Below are 23002 nucleotides of genomic sequence, written 5' to 3' on the forward strand. Positions count from 1 at the left end.
TCCTTCCTTCCTTTCCTTCCCTTCCTTCCTTCCTTCCTTCCTTCCTTCCTTCCTTCCTTCCTTCCTTCCTTCCTTCCTTCCTTCCTTCCTTCCTTCCTTCCTTCCTTCCTTCCTTCCTTCCTTCCTTCCTTCCTTCCCTCCCTCCTTCCCTCTCTTCCTTCCTTCCTTCCTTCCTTCCTTCCTTCCTTCCTTCCTTCCTTCCTTCCTTCCTTCCTTCCTTCCCTCCCTCCTTCCCTCTCTTCCTTCCTTCCTTCCTTCCTTCCTTCCTTCCTTCCTTCCTTCCTTCCTTCCTTCCTTCCTTCCTTCCTTCCTTCCATCAGCAAAATGGGGGGAATATCGCCTTAGTCACCTCAGTGGCTTGAGGATGAGGCCAAATAAAATAATAGATTTAAAGTGCTTTGTAAACCCTAAAATATTATATAAGAGCTATGATAATTATGAATAACAACAATAATAATTCCCAGTACTTTCACTTGATTACAAATAGTAGATAATTTGTTACACCTGAGCAATAGTTTGCTGAACAGTAAACACAAAAGAATCACTGAAGGACAGCATCTTTTCTAGGTACTGTTTCTAAATGAGTTCCATCTAAGAAGAGAAAGATGAAATAATGATAATATTAAGCATGAAAGAAGTGCAGCACCCTCTGAAGAGTACTGTGGGGAAGAGAGGATACCTACCTTCAAGGAGCAATTAGTCTAGTATGGGAGATAAGACTTGTAGATGTGATAAGTCAGTACAAAATCTAGAATTAGACTGTGTTGTTCAAATGATAAGGACAAAAGGATTTTGGGGGAAGGTGTGCTTAAGTGTGGGGATTAGGAAAAGCTGTTATGGATCCAGAAAGATCCATAATAGAGTCAGAGTTAGAGGGATGGCCAACCACTTCATTTGATATAATTATATGATTTGTTAGTTTGGTTTTTGATACAGTCAATTATACTAATAGTTTTACTGATATTCAACCATCCCTGCATTCCTGGTATAAATCCTACTTGGTCATAGTATATTATCTTGGTGATACATTGCTGTAATCTCCTTGCTAATATTTTATTTTAAGATTTTGCATTAATATACATTAGGGAAATTGGCCTATATTTTCTTTTTCTGTTTTGATCCTTCCTAATTTAGGTATCAGCACCATATCTATTTCATAAAAGAAATTTGGTACAACTCCTTTTTCCTTTATTTTCCCAAATACTTTGTACAGTATTGGAATTAATTGTTTTTGAAATATTTGGTAGAATTCACTTATAAATTCATCTGGTCCTGGAGATTTTTTCTTAGGGAATTCACTAATAGCTTATTCAATTTCTTTTTTTAAAATGGGACTATTTAAGTAATTTATTTCCTCCTTTTTAAATCTGGACAATCTATATTTTTAAAGTATTCATCCATTTCACTTAGATTGTCAGATTTATTAACACACAGTTGGGCAAAATAGCTCCTAATTATTGCTTTAATTTCCTTTCATTGGTGGATACTGATAATTTGGTTTCTGATACTGGTAGTTTGGTTTTCTTCTTTTCTTTTTCTAATCAAATTAACTAAAGATTTATTTTTTTCATAAAACCAACTCTTAGTTTTGTTTATTAGCTCAATAATTTTCTTACATTCAATTTTATTAATTTCTCCTTTTATTTTAAGAATTTCAAATTTGGGACAGGGATATTAAGTGACATGTCCAGGATCACACAACTAGCCAGTAAATATCTGAGGCAAGACTTGAATCCAAATCTTCCTGACTCCAGGTCCACCTCTTTCTTTTTCCTTTTGGCTTATTGCCTTATGTGAAATGGGGTTGGAGCTAGGGTTTGAAGGTTTGTGAAGAAGTCCCCCAGAAGAAAAAGATGTGAACAGAATCACTCCTCAGGGTCATCCAGAAAATATGTTTAACACAGGCAAGTGAAGAAAGAAAGCCAGTTGTTTTTTAAAAAGAAAGATAACGTGTACATAGCCTTTTAAAAAATAACAGCAATGAGAGATGCTTGGACCATTAAGAGGAAAAAGAATATAAAAGAGAAAGAGAATTTAATTTCAGTCACATTTTCCCAAAAGATCACAAGCATGTGAACACAAAGATTGCTTTTCACAGAAGAACATGCCTGAAAATATGAAGTCTGCTCATGGAACATCTTTCTCTGCCTTTCTAATTGTCTTGCTTACACTGAGTTTCTAAGCCTTTATGTATCAAGGGACTACTGTTCTGTAGCATGCCAGATCTTGGAGTACCTCAAAGATGTTAGGGACTGAGGTATATAATAACTAACATGGGTCAAGGCTCACAGAAAAAGAAATATTTAACAAAATATAAACTTCCTAAAGGTGGGGACTATGTAATTTTTGTTTTTCTACCTCTAGCACAGAGCCAGACAAACAGTGGGTGCTTAATAAATGCTGATTGATTCTACCATAGTGGATAGAGTGCTGGCCCTGGAATCAGGAAAACTTGTTTTTCCGAATTAAAATCTGACCTCAAACATTTACTAGCTGTGTGATCCTGGGCAAGTCACTCAGCCATGTTTGTCTCAGTAAAATGAGCAGGAAAAGGAAATGGCAAAGGATTCCAGTATCTTAGCCAAGAAAGACCCAAAAGGTTTCACAGAGAGTTGGATATGGCTGAACAACAATAAATCTCCAAACAGAGATTAATCAAGGCAGTGAATGTGAAGGATATGCTAAGATATCTGTGATATCAAAATGACGTTTAGAGAAATGACTCTAAGCATACATTGAAGAAATCTCCCTTGAGAGTTGGGTTTAAGTCACTTTGAATGTAGAGGGACAGATCAGGAACTTGTTTGGAAGCCTAACAGCTTTCACATGCTATAATTTTACAAGGGCATAAAGAGTTCTGCTCCCAATGATCCTATTAGGTAGGTGGAGTAAGTACTCTTAAAAATCCCCATTTTACAGATGAGAAAACTAAGCTGTAAATGCCAGAGCTGCAGTCTTATTCTGGGTCTCTCCCAGTTCCATGATTATCATTTTTCCCACCATGTTGCCTTTCTAAAGATGGCAATTTTTCCCCAAAGGGCTCTGCCAACCTGGATTCTCAGAAGGGGTCACGACTGCTCCTATTCTCTGTGTCCCTTAGGGACATGACTAGTTGGTAACTGCCAGAGAGGGCAGCCCAAGGTCCCCATCAGGACATTTTTAGCTTTAGCAACCAGACGGCCCCTCCAGGTAACCAAGAGGCAAAACAAACACTGTCACAAGCTTCTTCCCAAGCCCTTCCTGACTCCAGGGCCTGCTAACACAGCCCAATCATAAAAACCAAGCTAGCATATAATAACAGCTGATATTTATTTTGTACTTTAAGATTTATAGAGTGCTTTTTCATATATTATCTCATTTGAGCCTCACAGAAACCCAGTGAAATAGGTACTATTATCACCCCATTTTATAGATGAAAAAAACTGAGGCTAAGAGAATTTAAGTGACTAGATCAGGCCACACATCTGGGAGTAAGTAGTAACTAGGACTTCTGGAGTCCAAGTATAGCCCTAGATCTCTACATGGTCTCTCATAATCACTGGCATGGCCACAGACCGTTGAAGTTTATAGAGCATTTCCATTTATTACCTAATTTGATTTTCATAACATCCTTATAAAGGGTATTATTATTATCCCCATTTTATAGATAAGAAAACTGAGTCTCAAAGTGTTTAGGGTTGCATAGCCACAAAGTTTCTGAATCCTGGGCTCCCTGCTCAGACTGGTAGCCACTTGAGCCAATGGCCACAGCATTCAGTGGGACTCTGTCCCCAAGCCTTTTCAGGAAATATATGGGAAAGAGCTCTGGGCTCTACCTTGGTCCTGATTCTTATTAGATGGGCCACTTTGGACAAGTTTGCTTGTTATTAGCACTGGAAAGGACATCACTGCTATCTCCCCATTTTACAGCAGAGAAAACCAAAGTCCAGTGCTGTTAAACAATTTGCCCCAGATCATATAGTTCTTGGGGAAGCTATTGGATAGACCCGAGTTAAAATCTGGCCTTGGACACTTACTAGCTGAATATGATCCTGGGCAAGTCATTTTATCCTGTTTGTCTCAGTTTCCTCATCTGTAAAATGAGCTGGAGAAGGAAATAGCAAACCACCTCACACTCCGGTATCTCTGCCAAGGAAACCCCAAAATGGGCTGTAAAGAGTCAAACGGTGACCAACAATCCATAGCTGTCGAGTAAACAAGCCCCAGATCAAATCTTTGGCCCTTGAGGCAGCGTAGGAGAGTGACAAGAATATGGGCTCTGAGGTCTGGGTTCACAGTCCACCTTTGGTGTTTACCACTTGTGTGACCTTGACTTCTGTCCTTTAATTTGCCTGGGTCTTAATTGCAAAATGAGCTCCTTCCCTTTCTAGACATGTATGATTCTATCACTTCAAGCTGTATTCTTTCCAATTATTTAATACTAGAGTGGAGTCCAGAATACCTGATTTAAAATTCCACATCTTGATTCAGGCCAGTTGCAAGGGTCTTATGATGGAGAGAACCATTTGCACCCAGTGAAAGAACTGTAGGACTGTATGGATCACAATATAGCATTTTCACCTTTTTTGTTGTTGTTGTTTGTTTGCATTTTATTTTCTTTCTCGTTTTTTTCCTTTTTGATCTGATTTTTGTTGTGCAGCATGATAATTGTAGAAATATGTATAGAAGAAATGTACATGTTTAATATATATTGGGTTACTTGCCATCTAGGGGAGGGAGGAGGAGGAAGGAAGGGAGAAAAAAATGGAAACACAAGGTTTTGCAAGGGTGAATGTTGAAAATTATGCATATGTTTTAAACATAAAAAGCATTTAAAAAGTAAGTAAAAAAATTCCACCTCTAAAACTTACTAATGATGTGTTTTCTATATGCCTCAGTTTACTCATCTGGAAAATAGGGACAATGATACCTGTTGTACCAACCTCGCAGGATTGTTAAGAAGTTCATATGATATAATATGTGTAAAATACTCTGTCAACTTTAAAATGCCACATGGTACATTTATATCGCATTATTTCTTCTCTATGAGCTTCAATTCTTGCGTCTGGAAAATGGCAATGATAAAAGTATCTGTATAATTACCTCACAGGGCTGTTGTGAGGTTCAAGTGAGATTATGATGGAGATGAATGGATTCTGACCTGCAGAGGCTCCTGGCAGCCTCTTCTGACAGAAGCTGTCGCTGTAGCTTGTGTGCACCTGCTCTCTGCGCTCTAGCCCTAAGCATGGGACCTGACATCTGGCTGCCTGGCACTCACCTGGCAAAGTTGTTGTCCAGGAAGCATCTGTTCCTTAGAAGTCCAGCCCAGAGCTGCACTCCCACGATGCCAAAGATGAAGAAAACAAAGAAACAGAGGAGCAGGACGTTGCCCAGCATGGGCAGGGTATCCAGCAGCAATGTCACCAGGATCCGCATGCCTGTGCAGGAGAGGGCGAGAGCACATGTTACCTCAGGGTAGGAGGGAGGGTGGTATATGTGGTGGAAGGGATAAGGGTCAGGGAGCTAGCTTTGGATCCCTGCTCTCCCAGTCACTAGCTATGTGGCCCACCACATCACCGCTCCTGATCTCAGTTCCTTATCTTAAAATTAAGGAATCGAACCAGATGGTCACTAAAGGTCCCCTCCAACTCTTAAACCATGATTCTAGGAACATGATTGTCCATATTAACCTCTGGATATCATGGCATGAGAAAATGCCATTTTTCTCTGCTTGTGTTCTTGGTTAATTGGACCCTTGGGATGTTGGCTTTGGGACCAATCACAGCTTTGATTATTGGAGCCATGAGCAAAACAATAAAACATCAGTGATTGTTATTACTCTCCGATCTAGTCTTCATCGCTATCCATAACCTATCTCCAACCTCCCAATCACAAATGATTGAGGATTACTCTTCTTTCCAGACTGTCCTGTCTCCTGGATAAACACTATCAGTTACTCCCCAATTTCATCCTGTTTTTCTGCAGGATTTTCCTTGTGTAGGAATGCATTTCTTCCTTATTATTATCTTGTGGAAGCTTTTCCTTTGACTATACTTCAATGATGGCATGATTTCATTCTTATTTGAGGAGATGTCCTATAAAGTCCTCTCAACCCTGACCCCGCTGATTATAGGGTTCTTGAGAAGAGTCACTATCAATTGCTATTTTTGCACCTTGCCCCAGTATGATGCTACAGAATAGGTGCTCTAGTAAATATTGACTGAGTTTGTCTGTTGGACTGACCAATCTGTTATCTATTGGCTGTGTGACTTTAATCATTCATCATTCTAAGCCTCGGTTTGTTCATCTCTCAATTGGGAAAAATCATCCATCTTTTCTCACTCTTAGGACTATTGCTTGGAGTTGATAAAAAGAATAAACATAAATGAGAAAATATTCATTTTTTCCTATGGACTTTCCTTGGGATTTCTAAATTCCATAAATTGTTGTATAGAGCCCAGTAGAAATCAACAGTGACTCACAAGCTTAGTGATTTCAGGGTCCCATGTTTATGTGTAAGATAGGTGGACCAAGCATGATTATTAACCAGTTTTACAGATGAGGAAAATAAATCCCAGTGAAATTAAGTGACCTAACTCAAATAATATATAGCTTTTTCCTCTGTGGTTGTAAGTCTAGGGCTAACTTGGTAATAAGCCTATCACAAAATGCAGAAAGTCTTTAAAAATCACTCTTCCTTTTCCTTGCCCTTGGTACCATATGCATGGGCACAGCCTAATCACCAAGATGTCCAGTGGGATTCTTGAAGAAAGTTTCTAGAACCCAAGGCAGGAAACAGACTACACTGTGTTTAAAGCCTTGTGTACAAGGCTCAGTATTCCTATAGGTATACATACCCCATGGGGATTACTATCTATATTTTACAGATTAAGAAATTGAGGCTTATAAATGTTAAGTAGTTTTGTCCAGGCCATATATCTAATGAGCCTTTATCTCCAAACCCAAATCTTGTGAAAGAACTATGCTCTTTTGGTGCTTGAATTGAATTTGAAAAGAAATTAGAGGTCAGGAAGTGGGGAGGTAAGAAGGAAAAGCATTCTGAGTATGGAGGCCACTACAATAGTCCAGGTGAGAGTTGAAGTTGAATTAAGGTGGTGACTGACTAGAAATAAGAGGCAGTATTGGAGATTCCCTGAGGAATTAGAAATGACAAGATGTGATAACTTATAGAAATCTGGGCCTTTATTGCCACTCTTAGCAGGAGAGACGACTGGCATAGATACCAGGGAGCCCAGGACCACTGGGGACTTCAGGGAGTGTAGTAGGAATGGGGGAGGAAGGAAAGGGCAATAACAATTCAGTATCTCCAATCTAATGCTGTTATTGTTGATCTGATAAGTACATCTTTATGTCACCTGGGCCCCAAATCTCAGTCATCTTTGATGCTTCCTTCTGTCCACTTCCAGAAAATAAACAGCTCTGTTCATTCTATTTGTTCTTGTTTTTTCAAAAGTCTCAAGCAGCCCCCTTCTCTGCTATTGCCACTGTCACCACCCTGGTTATGGCTGGTCAGCTTTCACCCAATCCCTCAGAATTCTCTTCTAGTTGCCTTTCAATCCATCCTGCATATGCTTCCAGAGTAATTGTAAAACAATTTTTATCATGCACAATCTTGGACACACATGATATGCACTTTTTGAGACTCCTGTGTCTAACAGGAAAGTCAGATGTAGTCATAAGGTCCCTCCCAGGCTGGGAATTCTTTGGTTCTAGATCATTATTTTAATTTGGAGCTCACAATATGTTTCTTCTGCTAACCAATTAGAGCCAAAGGTCAAAGACTCTTTAGTATAATAGACATCAGAAGTGGATGAAACTTTTCCTCCCTTTTCCCCTTCCTCCTTCTTTGTTTCACTCCCTCCCTCCCTTTTCATTCCTTTCCTCCTTCTTTCTATACCTTCTTCCCCCTCTCTGTCTTTGTCGGTTGTTGGTCTCTCTCCATTCTAATAAGAATCATTATGAACCCATTACTTGCTCTTTTCTCTGGCCTGAGCCAGTGTGCATCTCCTTAGGCAGCCTGGTGGCTGTCCAGTCATTTGGAGGCTTATCTCACTTGCACTGGACTTAGTACAGATGCCTGACTAATCTTATCCTGTCTGCAGTTTATGAACGCTCAAACTCAAGGGATCTATTAGTCTCAGGCTCTTCCAGCATCAGGGAAAACAAACGTGTGTCACCACATCCAGTCTATTTATTTGGTAAAAATCATTATTTCTATAGATACCAGTACAGTGCTGAAACCTCTCTTGTAATAGAGCAAAAGAATTAAGCAAAATTAACTGATAGACTGGCCCCATTAATGTACTTTTCTCTACTGAGAGATTTAGAGTTCAAGTTCTATTCAGTGTTCATTTCATTTACATTATTGCAATTATGTAGAATGCTCTCATTTCTGCTTAATTTACTCTATATCAGTTTATACAACTAATCAATAATCAATTAGTTAATATTGATTAAGCACATACTGCAGACCTTTGTAATAAGCCTTGAGGATACAAAAGGAGGCAAAAGACAGTCCCTGCCTTTGAAGAGCTTATAATTTAATAAAAGCCATCTTATGCATTTCTGAATTTCTAATTTTGAAATTTCTTATCATAAAATATTTGATTTTATTACCATGCCACAGTTTTTTTTTTCCATTTTGCCAAAGGACACCCATTTTGTTTTGAGCTTTTTGTACCAACAAAAGTGTTACTAATTTGATCTCCTTGAGTGTGTATACATAGAAGAAGCATTACTGGGTCAAAGGGAATGAAGAGATTAATGACTTTTCTACAAAAATCAAAAATACCTTTTAGAGGCACAGCTCAATAGGCAGTGTATTCTTATACCTATCCTCCCATAACTCCTTCAAAATTGGCTTTTTCTGTCTTGCATCATCCTCACACTTTTGTGACTATGAGCTAAAACTTCAAAGTTGTTTGAATGAATATTTTCTTATCATTCATGATTTAGATAATTTTCCAAATGGTTATGGACACTGTATTTCTTCATTTGAGAATTTATTGAGAATTAAGAATTGTCCATGTCCTTTCACCATGCATCTATTATGGAAAGGGTATTGGTCTTTTAAATATTGATGTCAATTCCCTATATAATAAAGATATCAGGACTCAGATATTTTATACAAAGCTTTTATAAAAATCTATACAAAATTTTTATTTATACAAATATTTTATTTATATTTATACAAAAATGACATTTTTATTTTTCATCTTAGGTATGTTGATTTTGACTTTGAAAAAAATTAATTTTATCTAATTGAAATTACCTATTTTGTCTTTTATGAAAACCTCTACCCTTTTTTTTTTGCAATGATAGTTGTAGAGTGGTGGAAAAAAGATTCATTTTTGAAATGTCCACGAACCCAAACTTAACTATAAATATTCTAAATTGTTAATTTGTTTCCCAAAGACTATTGGATTGATATACTTAGTGGACAAAACAAAAACCACAAAAGGAATATTTGAAAGTTCTGAGTTGATTAAACAACATTACATCTTATTGTGTGAAGAATTAAAGAGAAATCAAGACTTTGAGAAACTCCAGGTCTATTTTCATAGATTACATAAATAATAATTATATTAGATAATATTTGCATAAAGCTTTAAGGTTTGCAAAATTCTTTAAACACACACACACATATATGTCATTTGCTCCTCACAACAACCTTATTATTGTGTTATTATTAACCTCACTTTATAGATGAGGAAACTGGAGACAAGAGAAGTGAACTGATTTAGGTCATATGGCTAGTATTTGAAGCAGGATTGTAATTCAGACTGAGTGTCAGACCTTTTTGATTCTAAAGCCAGCATTCTATCCACCAAGCCAGCATTCTATCCACTATTCCATCCAACTACTTTAGATTAGATATTAGATAAGAATTGCTATTTCTGTTCAATGATATTCTTAGTTCCTCTCATTTATACCTTTTGATTCATGGTAATAAACTAGCTTGTTTAAAAGTCTAAAATCACATTTTTTATGTTGAAGTACAAGGGCAAAATGAGTTTCAACTTTATCAGGAGAAACTTGAGTTTGAGACCCAGTTGACACTTATCACCTCTATAACCCTGGATTATTAATTCTATTCTATTAAGTGAATCTATTAATCTCTTAACAATCTTGTGTCTCAATTTCTTCTTATATAAAATTAGGGGATTTGGGTAAGATGAAAGTCTATTAAAATTTGATATCTATGATCCTGTGATATCCTTGAAAATAAGCAAAATGAGAAAGCAATAGAGAAGTCAGTTAAACAGAAGGATATCTTGTAATGTCTTGGAGAAGTGAGCCTCTGACAGAATTGATTTCATTATCTAGAAATAGGAAGAAACCTCATTCTAAGGCATACTGAATCATCTCATCCTGGAGTACTCACAATGAGCATAAGCAAAATCAATCAATCAAACAAACCCACAAAAGTAATTACAGATCTATGTTTGTATAATCCTATTTAGGGAATTTGTTTTGCTTGACTATGCATATTTGTTAGAAGATATTTGTTTTTCTTTTTTTTTTTTTTCTAATTGGGTAGAGGTAAAAAGAAGAGAAGACAGATTGCTACTAATTTTAAAAGTTAGAGAGGTAGTGGGATTATAGAAGTAATGCATGCAGTTTTGGTTGAATATATTATTAGTTGATTAGTATTAAAATATAGTTTTAGTTTTACTTTATTGGAAGAGATCTTTAATGGAATGGGAATAATCTGTAAATGTTTGTAATATAAAAGCAAAACAATGCATGAGATTGAAAAAAAAGACAATTACAGCTTCTGTACCAACATCTATTGTAGAAGATGAAAAGAATGAGAAATCTCAAAAAGAACCTAATCTTCCAAACCTAATCAACACATGTTTTGACATTGTGACTTCAAGGTACAAGTAGCACAGGGGAAAATTAAAAATTTATGTTGGGAAAGACATCTTAGGTTTGAGAAACAAAAGAAGCTAAAGGATTGTTGAGTATTTAGAAGCTTCACTCTTAAATACTATGAATACTTTCTTCTAGAAGTAAGTTAGAAGATATCGAGGATGGCCAACAATAAAAACTCCACAAAAAATGAAACTTACTGTCTTGTCTCTTAGACAGAAAATGACTGGTCGATATCATATCAGAATTAGTTATCCAAGCAGGTCATTGATCACTCAGAGCAAACTTTCAAAACAATATTAGATTAGAAGAAATGATAAATATGAAGAGAAACAGTCAACATTAAATTAGAAGAAAGGAAAAATAAATACTGCCAACAATTACAACAATGTTAATCTAACTTATGGGCTAATGATATTGAAAGACAAGAAATGGGAAAAGGCTAAGAAGTAGGCTTTCAGTATCACAATTTCTTGTAATAGATAAACTGATAATGAAAAAGTTCTCACAAGGAGGAAGTCAAAAGAGCCCCCAAACCACCTTAGTATTCTAAACTTATTCTAAACTATTAATTAATAGTTTAGCACTTTATCAGTGAACAGTACATGGAAGCCCAGGGCAACATTGATTTATAATACAGATTCATTTATATATTCTTGAAAAGTAGGATGGCAGAAATTTACAAGCATCAACACTTCATAAAACATTAAAAGAAGTGGAAGCAATAACAAGTCTTCAAAAATGCTTGGCACAAGATCCAGCTGGGCCACATCATACTGAGATCATTCATAGATAAAACAAATAGAAAATGGAACAAATCTGACTATTTCTAAAAACAAAAATCTATTTTTATCACCAGTGATAGTAGAACCACCAGATTTGGAGTCTTATTTCCATGATACCCATGTACTTGCTATATGAGATTGAACTGGCACTTAAGAAAATGAAATCAGGAATAGCAACTAAATCAGATCAAGTGTACACTGAAGAAATCTGTTCTGGATGTGACAAGATATTGAAAGCATTGAGAGGTCATTTTATACAATATCTCAGGGAAATAAAGATAACTAGAAAAAGAGAAAAGAACTTGGCTACATTATTACTCTAAAAGATCATCCAGAAAATATCAATATCTACTGATTAATATGGCAGCTATGTGTTATAATGGATAGAGTACCAGACTTGGGATCAGGAAGCCTCAACTTCCTGAGTGTAAATCTAGCCTCCAACAACTATGCTGTGTGACCCTGGACAAGTCACTTAACCCTGTTTGCCTCCATTTCCTCATATGTAAAATGAACTGGAGAAGGAAATAGTGAATCATTCCAGTATCTTTGCCCAAAAAAACTCAAAATGGGGGTCACAAAGAGATGGACACAACTAATCAATATTCTCATCTTTATAAAAATTATGAGAATGATCTACACATATATAGAAGATATCCTTGCTGAAGAGGTAGGAAAAAAACAGATTGACTCTCACAAATGATTTCCTATAACATATTCTATCTTAATAGTCACATAATTGATTGAAAGGTACAAAGAAGATCCCATTATATATAATAATTTTTAAAAAAGGATTTGAGGAAATAGAACAAAATATAGCCTTAAAGGGTCCCCTTCAACAAGGAGGTTTTTTTAGGCCACACATGGTCCCTTTATGAAGCCAGAGATAATTTAGAAAGATTTTTTGAAAATTTTGAAAAAATCATATTGTTATCTTTCTTTAAACTTTGCCTGCTATTAGATTTTCCCTTATAACAAAGAAAAACATTTAAGCAAAAAATAAGTAGACACAATTTGATATTGTATTCTGTATTCCATACCCATAGTTCCCCATCTCTGTACTGAGAGGAGGGTAGTGCTCTTCACAGTCAGTTCTATGATTATTTCCATTACATCAGCAGGAAAACAACTGAAATTAGTCATTACAATTAACTAGAATTTGACTGCCCAAATTGGTGTTTTCATTTACATTGTTGTAGTTACTGTTTGATTTCAGGTCCATCCCTTCCCCATTCAAAAAAAAAAGTCATTGCATATACTTGTTTATCTGCATTTTACTCTACAAGTTTCCCTATATTTCTTTGGATTCCTTGCATTCACCTTATCTTATAGTATAATAGAACCAATCATTTTAATGCCAAAACTATTCTAGTGACTCTTGGAATGCAATAATCCAAGGAAACTAAGTTGTGGTCACTAAAAGGCAATGGAGAGATGCATTTGTGATAAAAAAAATAGACCAAACTCAAGTTGGGGAAGCTAATGAAATGTCTATTAGGCTTTGAGTTTTTGTTTTTATTTTATTTTTCTTCAGATATTTCAAGGATATTTTCTTCTAAGTCTTTATTATTCACAAGCCAGTAGATGGTTTGGTTTGGAAGGTCACAGGAAATCCTGGGAAGATTCAGGTCCTCTTCTGATCTTCTGAGGACTTGTTTCCAAAATGGAGGCTAGATTTGGTAATTTATAAGGTCACTGTTCTGTATCATTCTGAGGGAATTACAATGGTCTGGTTTCTGACTCTCTGTGATTCCAAGGACCATGGCACAACAACATCTTCTATTCTTTACTTTCTGTCAGTTTGTCCAAATTCATGTTTGTTGTTTCCATTACACCATCCATCCATTTCAAACTCTGCCATCTCGTTTTCCTTTTGCTTTCAATCTTTCTTAATATCAAAGACTTTTCCAAAGAGTAGTTAAATATTTAAAGTTTTAAAGTTTTTTTAAAGTATTTTAAGTTTCAGTTTCTATATTTGACCTTCAAGAGAATAGTCTTAATTAATTTCTTTAATTATTCACTTATTTGATCTCCTTGCTGTCCAAAAGTCTTCTCCAGCACCACAATTTGAAAGCACCTTATTCTGTGGTGCTCAGCTTTCCTTATGGCTCTTACAACCATACATTGCTACTGAAAAAAAGCATAGCTTGATTATACGAACCTTTGTTGGCAAGGTGACATCTCTGCTTTTTAGTATGCTGCCCAGATTTGCCATAACCTTCCCTCTGAGGAGTGTCTTTTAATTTCATGACTGTGTTGCTGTCTGTAGTCATCTTTGAGCCCAATGATATAAAGTCTGACTGCTTCCATTTTCTTCTCCTTCTATTTGCCAGGAAGCAATGGAACATTTGCCAAGATCTTAGGTTTTTTAAATTCATTTTTGTTTTTGCTATTAAGCTTCAAACCAGTTTTAAAATTCTCTTTTCTCACCCTCATCAAGAAGCTTTTAAATTCTTCTTTAGGAAGACTGAAGTTCAAATCTAGCCTGAAACACTTACTAGCTGTGTAATTTTGGATGTCTCTTAAATGTTCTATATTTTAATGTCCTCATCTGTGAAATGGAGATAATAATAGTACCTATCTAGTAGGTTGTTGTATGAATTGAATGAGTAAACATATATAAGGCCATAGAAATGGACTTACTGTATAAGCAAGCCCTGTCTGACTCCATTGCATAATGGTAACCTGGTGACCTTGAAACAGATTTCAATGTCAAGTACATTTCCAGTAAGTGAGATGGCCAAAGCTGACCATAGTCAATGGATCAGCTTCACCTCAGACATTTATTATCTGTATGACTCTTGGAAAAAATCATTTAACCCCTCTTACCTCAGTTTCTCATTTCTAAAATGAGCTGGAGAAGAAAATCCCACATGGGATCATAAAGATTAAACACAATTGAATAATGACACAGAAAAATAATAATTTCCCATCTTAATAATCTTCTTTTAGAGCATCATTAACAGGGAACTGCCAGGGACAGAGTACTAATTGCCTCTTGTATAGTTTCTTCCATTCTTGGATAGGTCAGTTGGAGAAAGCTGATCATTATTTTATGCCAAATTTGATTTCTCTGTCATTTCTATATCCTGATTTTAGTTCTAGCCTGTGGAGCCATAGTAACTAAATTCCTCCTATCTGTGGAAGCTTTTCAGATACTTGAAGATAGATATGATGTGTATATGTACACATTTATGTATGTATATGTACATTTATGAATATATATCCTAAGTCTTCTCTGCCCCAGACTCACTATTTTTGGTTATTTCAAATAATTTTTTCATGATTTCATTTCTCAATTCCTCATCATTCTAGTCACTCATACACTAGTGCTTCTAACTTGTCTTTCCTAAAAATATGTTGTCTTATTCACTACACAATATCTCAGATAATATCTGAAGAGGAGAGAATATAATGGGGCTTCCACATCTCTTCTTCTGGATGATATGAATCTGTCTAGGAAGCTGAAGATCATGCTAGCCAGATGAGATCAGAGGTCTATGCGAATAATAAGGAAGTTTTACTTGCTAATTTTATCCATCTTTCTAGCATGTTTGAATCTGACCAGCCACTCTCCTACGAGTATATTAGAGAGAGCCCTAGATTTAGAATGCATAGAATTGAGTTCAAATCTCAGCTCTGTTATCTACTCCCTATGTCCCTATCTTCCCTGGATCCCAGTTTATCTTTTAAATGGAAATGGTAATGATGATTTTTGGGACAAAATCTAGTTCTGAGAAATGCAAATTAAGGTAACTCTGAGGTACTACTTCATACCTCTCAGATTGACTAAGATGACACAAAAATATAATGATAAATGTTGGAGAGGATATGGGAAAGTTGAAACATTAATGTATTGTTAGGAGAGTTGTGAATTGATCTACCATTCTGGAGAGCAATTTGGTCTTATGCCCAAAGATCTATCAAACTGTGCATACCCTTTGATCCATCAGTATCTTTATTGGGTCTGTATCCCAAAGAGATCATAAAAAAGGGAAAAGGTACAAAAATGTTTATAGCACCTCTTTTTGTAGTGGCAAAGAACTGGAAATCGAAATGGATGCCCATCAATTGGGGAATGACTGCATAAGTTATGGTATGTGAATGTAATGAGATATTATTGTTCTATAAGAAATGACCAGCAGGCTGAAATTTCAATAAAACCTGGAAAGACTTATAGGAACTGATGTTAAACAAAGTGAGTAGAATCAAAAGAACATTGTACATAGCAACAACTTGATTATATGATGATCAATTGTGATAGATTTGGCTCTTTTCAACAATGAAGTGAGTCAAGGAAATTCCAGTAGATTTGGACTGAAAGGGCCATCTGCATCCAAAGAGAAAACCATGTAAACCAAAAATAGATCAAAGTATACTTTTTTTTTTTGTTATTGTTGTTATTTATTTGCTTGTTTTTTTCTCGTGTTTTTTCCCTTTAATTGTTTTATCTGATTTTTCTTTGTGCAGTATGATGAATATGGAAATATGTTTAGAAGAATGGCACATGTTTCAATTGCTTCCTGTCTATAGGAGGGAGAAAAATTTGGAACATAAGGTTTTGCAGAGGTGAATGTTGAAAACTATCTTTGCATGTATTAGGAAAAATAAAAAGCTATTAAAAAATCTAGCTCTGAATCCTATTACACCCTGACCTTATATTTGTTCCCTCTCCTTCCTCAATAACTGACTGTAGCATCTAAAAGGCTTTGAATCAAAGCTGCACACTCTTACTGAGCTTATCCCCTTTTACTTGCTACTTCTCTTAGCAATGTTGAAATCCCTGTCCTTAGGAGACCAGATAGCAATGCAGGTTAGGGAGCCTGGGAAAATTTTCATTCTGTTCTGCTTATTTTGATTAGGTCTTCATTCTTGTGAATGGCCAATCCATCCACCAGATTAACAAAAAATAATAAAGCTGATAAAATTATCGTTGCTCTTTGAAATGATGACTTAGAAATTGCCATTTAAAAATCCATCTGATTTACTACTTTGGCAGAGAAGGCATAGCTTTCTGTATGGTTGCCTTTTTCCTGATACAGCTCAGTACACTTTGTCAGTGCGATTTAAACAGTGTGCACACTGGAAGCAAAGAAAAATTATACTCCTCATTTTCCGTCTAAGTGGCACTAATAATCTTCTCCCTGGGATACTTGACATTTTCTGGAGTGTCGTCCAGAGTACTCAGAGAAGATGGCTAACAGATGGGGTCTGTCACTGGTATTGTGGCACTAGGCAACCCCAAATGCCAAAGAGAACAGGAAGGAAAAGTTGTCTTGGCAAAGGAAGATATCAGTTCTGAACGGGGGAAAATATGTCCCTTATTTACTGGAGGTGATGGTTAGCCCTTTGTTTTTCTAAGGTAAGAGTTGTGTCTCAAATAACACCCTATGAAACACAGGATTTCAGAGGGTAAGATATACTATATTTATTGACAAGATAATATGAATCAGCAATTAGTTTCCAATTTTCATTTTGGAGTTTATTCCCCAACTCAGACAAAATTATCTAACTCTCAGTTAGTCTTAAGAAAATCCATTTAAGTGAGCTCCCATTTTGTTGTTTGGGAACATATAACTTGATTTTTAATTGCTTTTTCAAATAATAAAAATTAGGACTAGAGAGTAGAAAAAGATGCTTTAGGTCACATTGTAGTTCAAAAAGAAATAGGTTTCCTATCTTAAGATAATGGCTTTAGAGCAGAAAGGAACCTCAGAATTATCAAATCAAATTAATTCTAATCTTGGATCTTTTAGCATATGATTTGAGGCTGATTACGTTTCTCTTTGGGTGGGCCTCAGTCTCTCCCTCTGTAAAATGAGAAATTTAGATTAGATGACCTCTAAGCTATCTAAAATATTGATTGATACATCCAGAGATCCCTCTTTGGAGAAATCTATTTTTTATCATGGTTTACAATTTGTTGACCTATATTTAATCTATATTGGTTAGGATTCAAACTAGTACAAGCCCTATCAAAAAGTCATTTTACAAAGTCACAGCCCCAGAGACTACCTGGGAGGAAGAAGGTTAATTAGAATCAACTGAGGCAGAGCACATCTCTACAGGCCTCCAGTATATAATGGTAGTTGGAGCTACTAATGAGAGAATGGAACTTTCCTCCAACAAGCTGTTGGGGGATTAAGGTTGTTGTGAAAATACCAGAGAAGGAGAAGACTGGTTATTCTAAGAATTTGTTGTTTTTTAGTCATGTACAATTCTCCCCATTTGGAATTTTTTTGGCAATGATAGTGGAATGGCTTGCCATTTTCTTCTGGAATTTTACAAATGAGAAAACTGAGGCAAACATAGTTAAGTAACTTTTCGAGTCACTTAATTGGTACATGTCTGAGAGAGGACTTGAAGTCAGGTTTCCTGAATCCAGGGCCAGTGTTTAGTCCACTGTGCCACCTAGAGAATAAGAGAAAGTAGTACATCATGGTTTCTAGAAAATTTATTAAGTAGCAATGAATTGTGAATTATATCAAAGATCAAGATTTCTGCTGAGGATAGAATGAGAGAAGTCATTGTAAGTCACATAAAGGAAAAAGTAGACTCCTTGTACTTAATGCTTTTTTTTTCTTTGAGAATTGCTTGCCCTCTGTTTGTCTGGCAAGATTAATACTTTGTTATAAGTAATAAACTACATCTTGTGACCTTTTATTGGATAATAGACTCATAGAAGAGCACTGGAAAAGATCCTGATGTTGGGAAAAATTGAAGGCAGAAGGAACAAGGAGACAGTAGAGGATGAGATGGATAGATAATGTCATAGAAGTAATGATCATGAAATTGGGCAGATTTTGGAAGACAATAGAGCATAGAAGAATCTGGCATAGTCCATGGTATCACAGAGATTCATAAAGGACTGAACAGCTGAATAGCAACAACAACATCCAAGAGCATGGATGATGTATAATTTCATCTTCCTATTTCTTCCATCATTTAGGTTATGCAATACATATTAATTATATTGAATTGAGCATGTAAGTGAAATCGGAACTGCAAATCGTGACATTGTTAAATGTGTGTCCAGTGTGTAAAACAGGTGAATGAATGCTGACATGTTTCCTTGTCATTTCATCTGTCCAAGCCTAAATACCAATATGGCTACCATCCACTCTGTGGCCTCAAAGAGGGAAAAATGGTTCTGAGCATGATTTTCTAAGACCCACGAAGATTTGTTTCAGTCAGACATCAATAAATACTTGATGCTTGGATAGAGGATGGATGGAAGGATGGACTAACAAAATGCATGGATTATTCCTGGGATCCTGTCATCTAGCCATACAGGCTGTCATATTGTCATATCCCCAATTGCCATACAGTTCCTGTTGGCCCTCAGGTTGACTACATGACCAGATGCCTTCCTCTGGGAACCTCAACAGAACTGAGATCTTTCTCCACAGGGTGCATATTCAAGGCCCAAAATCTCAAGTTAGCACACATGGTACTCTGTCAGTCATGCAACTGTCAGAACAGAGAAAGTATATCAGCTAACAAATCAGGCACAAAAAATATAAAACTTAAAAAACAGAAAAAAGAATGTTTCATTCCATAGTGTTTATTGAGCACCAAATAACATGCTCGATCCTGTGCAGACATAATGAGAAGAAATACACCTTTATCCAATGAGTTTCTATTTTGTTTGTACAACAAACTCATATATCAGAAAGAGCAATCAACATTATATAGAATTGTGAGGTGCAGACAATAAGGACTATAGAAGGTCAGTTCAGAGTGAATTGGAGCAGACATAGAAGGCTTCCTGGAAGACATAGAGTTTGAGTTGGGCCTTGAAGTTCAGGTAAGATCTGGCTAGTCAATTTTTTACCCATGATATCAGGCCCAATTTTCCTGAGGACTCAGGGACTAGGTCAATATGCCTATCAGTGGTTCTATAAGGTATGAGTGTAGCCCACATAAAAATCTCAGTTAGTAGAGGAGTAACCAGAGAAAATCTCTTATCATTTATGATATGGTGGTCATCCTGGTTCCCTAGATAAAATAATGATAATAATAAAAGTAATTATTTATTTAGTGCTCCAAGGTTTTAAAAGTGCTTTACAAATATTAAATCATTTGATCCTCACAACAATCCTGAGATACAGTTGTTATTATTATACCCATTTTGCAGATGAAGAAACTGAGGAAGGCAATGTTCCATAGTTAGTAAGAGCATGAAGCTGTATTTGAACTGCTCTTTCTTTTTCCTTTCTCACCTTCCATCTAGATTTGACATTTCATCCAATGAGTCACCTAGTTACCTCTCTATAAACACTAAAATGAAATCATTTTGTATAATTTTAGACATGAAAGGAATTTCAAGACAATGCAATCAAAGGATCACAGGATCACAGCTTTGTAGCATGATCTCAGGGCCATCTAGTCCAGTCCCCTTATTTTATAAAAGAAAACTCAGGCTTGCAGAGATCCAAGTTGACAAAGATCTTGGCTGAAGTAGAACTTGCTCCTAGATTCACTGACCCCCAAACTAGTGATCTTGCCATTTTATCACAATGCCTCCTATCCCTTCATTTGGCATATAGAGGAACTGAACTTCTGGTAGTAAAGAAAACTGCCCAACATTATAGAGTGAATAATGACAGAGTCAGGGCTAGAACGCAGGACTCCTGACTGTATTCCCAATAATTTCTCTACTGAGATGTTCTAGAGTATTTTTAAAAATTTAAAAAGCCACAACAAACTTATAAGCCTGTGATGAAAGACTCCATTGCCTCATTAGATCCCAGTTGGTAGGAAATAGGTTTAAAGGGAGCTCATTTGAATTAGGATTTTCTTTAAAAAAGGGGAAAAAATGAGGAAGGAGTCCCTTACATAAGAGAGCAAAGAGAAGATAAGGAACCTTATCTTAAGTCCAGCCTGAAGTGATCTCTCTTGTTTCTGAACTTCCTTAGCTTCTTAAACTGCAGGTTGTGTCCCCATATGGGGTCTTGTAACTGAATGTGGGATTCACAAAATTATGAGTTATGTTTGTTCTGTATACCTATTTTATATACCTAAACCTGGGATTGCATAAAAATTTCTCAGGCTAAAATACCCCTGAGTTTTGTCTTTCTCTTCATCCCAATTTCTGTCTCTGTCTGTATCTCTCTCTGTTTCTGTTTGTCTCTCTCTCTTTGTCTCTGTCTGTCTCTTTCTCTCTGTGTCTATGTCTGTGTCTGTGTCTGTGTCTGTGTCTGTGTCTGTCTCTCTCTCTCTCTCTCTCTCTCTCTCTCTCTCTCTCTCTCTCTCTCTCACACACACACACACACACACACACACACACACACACACACACACACAGAGCCCTATCTGTGTTTCCTCACTGTTTCATGTATGTGAAGCTTTTCTCCTCTGCTATAGGGTAAACTGTAGTCCTGGAAGACTCCCTGAGACCATCACTTTTTTGTCTTCTCTAAGTGAGGAAGGCATGACTTTTGTTTTCTTCTTTTCATTATCCTCCTGACTATAAGTGCTCTAGAGACAGGGTCTGGGTCTCTTCCTTTTTGTCCCATCCTTTTGCATCTTAAGACTGGCTGAACACAGAATTGAATAAAGAGGAGGGTTCATTAAACAGCTAATGGATGGATAGATGGATGCATGGAAGGATAGACTAACAGATGGATGGATGATTCCTTAAATCCTGCCATCCAGCAATATAGGCTGTTATGTTGTCATATTTTCCATTTCCATGTAGTTCCTGCTGGCCCTCAGGTTGACCAGATACCTTCCTCTGGGAACCTCAGCTGAGCTAAAATCTTCCTCCACAGGGTGTATATTCAAGGTCTGAATCTGAAGTTAGCACACAGATGGAGTGGTATTCTCTGTCAGTCATGCAATTGTCAGAACAGAGAAGGTATATCAGCTGACAAATCAGTCAGCAACTATTTTTCTCTGGAACCCTGGAATTCTCTGTCTGCTATGTGGGGGATGCTTTTAAAGAAAGCAGTTCTTGGAACATTAGCTCCTACTTTCTTATTTTTATCCTCATGACTAGACTTCTAATCTTGAAAATGATCTAATAATAACCTAAATAATAATCTAGTAATATAGATATAACATAATAATATTGATGTAATTATAATATAATATCTAAAATAATTTTAAAATTATCTAATCTTGAAAATCATTTGGACAGTGCCAAGTATATGTTGTTTTGTCACGTCCAATTCTTTGGCACCCATATGAGGTTTTCTTGACAAAAATACTAGAATGGTTTCCTGTTTCCTCCTACAGGGGATTAAGGCAAACAGAAACTTGCCCAGGTTCACACAGCCAGTGAGTGGTTAAGTTGAAATTTGAACTCAGATCTTCCTAGACTTCAAACCTAGCACTCTATCCACTGAGCCTAAACACCTAACATGTTCATAGATTGGCTGACTATCTTTTCCTGTAATGAAGAGAGAATCTGTTGATTCATCTTTTAAAATGTATTTAAGAAAAAATGGAATAGCTTATCATACACATTCAAAATAACAATAATCATTCATGGAACTAGATATTTTGGGGAGAAATTCATTGAATTCAGGAGAAAGGACTAGATTTAAAATTGTATGTCTCTTTTCCAAATAGCCAGTTATATAAACTCTGTTGTCTTTTTTTTTTCTTCTAGACTGATTTGTCCGTGAGGAAGTCCTAACTCTTGCAAAAATAGAAATTTAACCTCAAGCTTTAGGAAGTTATAGAAAATGTGCCTTCCAATTCCACTCCATTCAGCTCAATTACTGTATCCTGAGAGCCTGCTGGGGTTTTCCCAGACCTGAAAAAACCTTGTTTTAGAGTCTAAGTCATTCAATGAATAGTGTCTTGCCTGCTACTAAATTCTACACTTTGAATGCCATTCTCTGCCCTGCTCTGCCCCTCAGCCCCTATCTTGATTGATGCAGAACTCTGTGTTGGAGCCTTAGCTTTCTTAGATGTATCCTAGAACCATAAATTTAGAGCTAGAAGAGATCTAAAAGTTCATTTCCCACAATCCTCTCATTTTATAGATAAGGATACTGAGGTATAGAGAGGTTGAGGGAATTGTCCAGATCACAGGTAGAAGTGGTACAGAAGTATATTAACTCATGTTCTTTAATCCCACAGCCAGGTGGGATTAAAGCAGGAGAAAGGGCTCTTGGCTTTTCAAGGACTGAAAATCAGAAGCTTTCTATCATCTGTTTCCCTATAATGCAGACAGTATAGGTTACTGGTACTGCCACATCTCAAAATAGGTTTGATGATCTTGCCTACATCTAGGTTCCAGTTTTATATAAATCCCTTATTATATATGTGATTCTATGAGAGTTATTACCCCTTCATGTTCTCAGGTGTATGATGTGGAGGTCTCCTCAGAT

General features: G+C 36.4%; 1 protein-coding gene across 1 annotated transcript in view; it reads right to left on the reverse strand.

Annotated features, from left to right (window-relative positions):
* Positions 1-23002, reverse strand: part of CACNA1H (calcium voltage-gated channel subunit alpha1 H) — a 383111-nt gene that overhangs the window by 110324 nt on the left and 249785 nt on the right. The window contains 1 exon segment of the mRNA XM_074279700.1: positions 5258-5417. Coding sequence (XP_074135801.1) covers positions 5258-5417 — 160 coding nt within the window.

This window comes from Sminthopsis crassicaudata, chromosome 1 (assembly GCF_048593235.1).
Source record: "Sminthopsis crassicaudata isolate SCR6 chromosome 1, ASM4859323v1, whole genome shotgun sequence".
Lineage (NCBI taxonomy): Eukaryota > Metazoa > Chordata > Mammalia > Dasyuromorphia > Dasyuridae > Sminthopsis > Sminthopsis crassicaudata.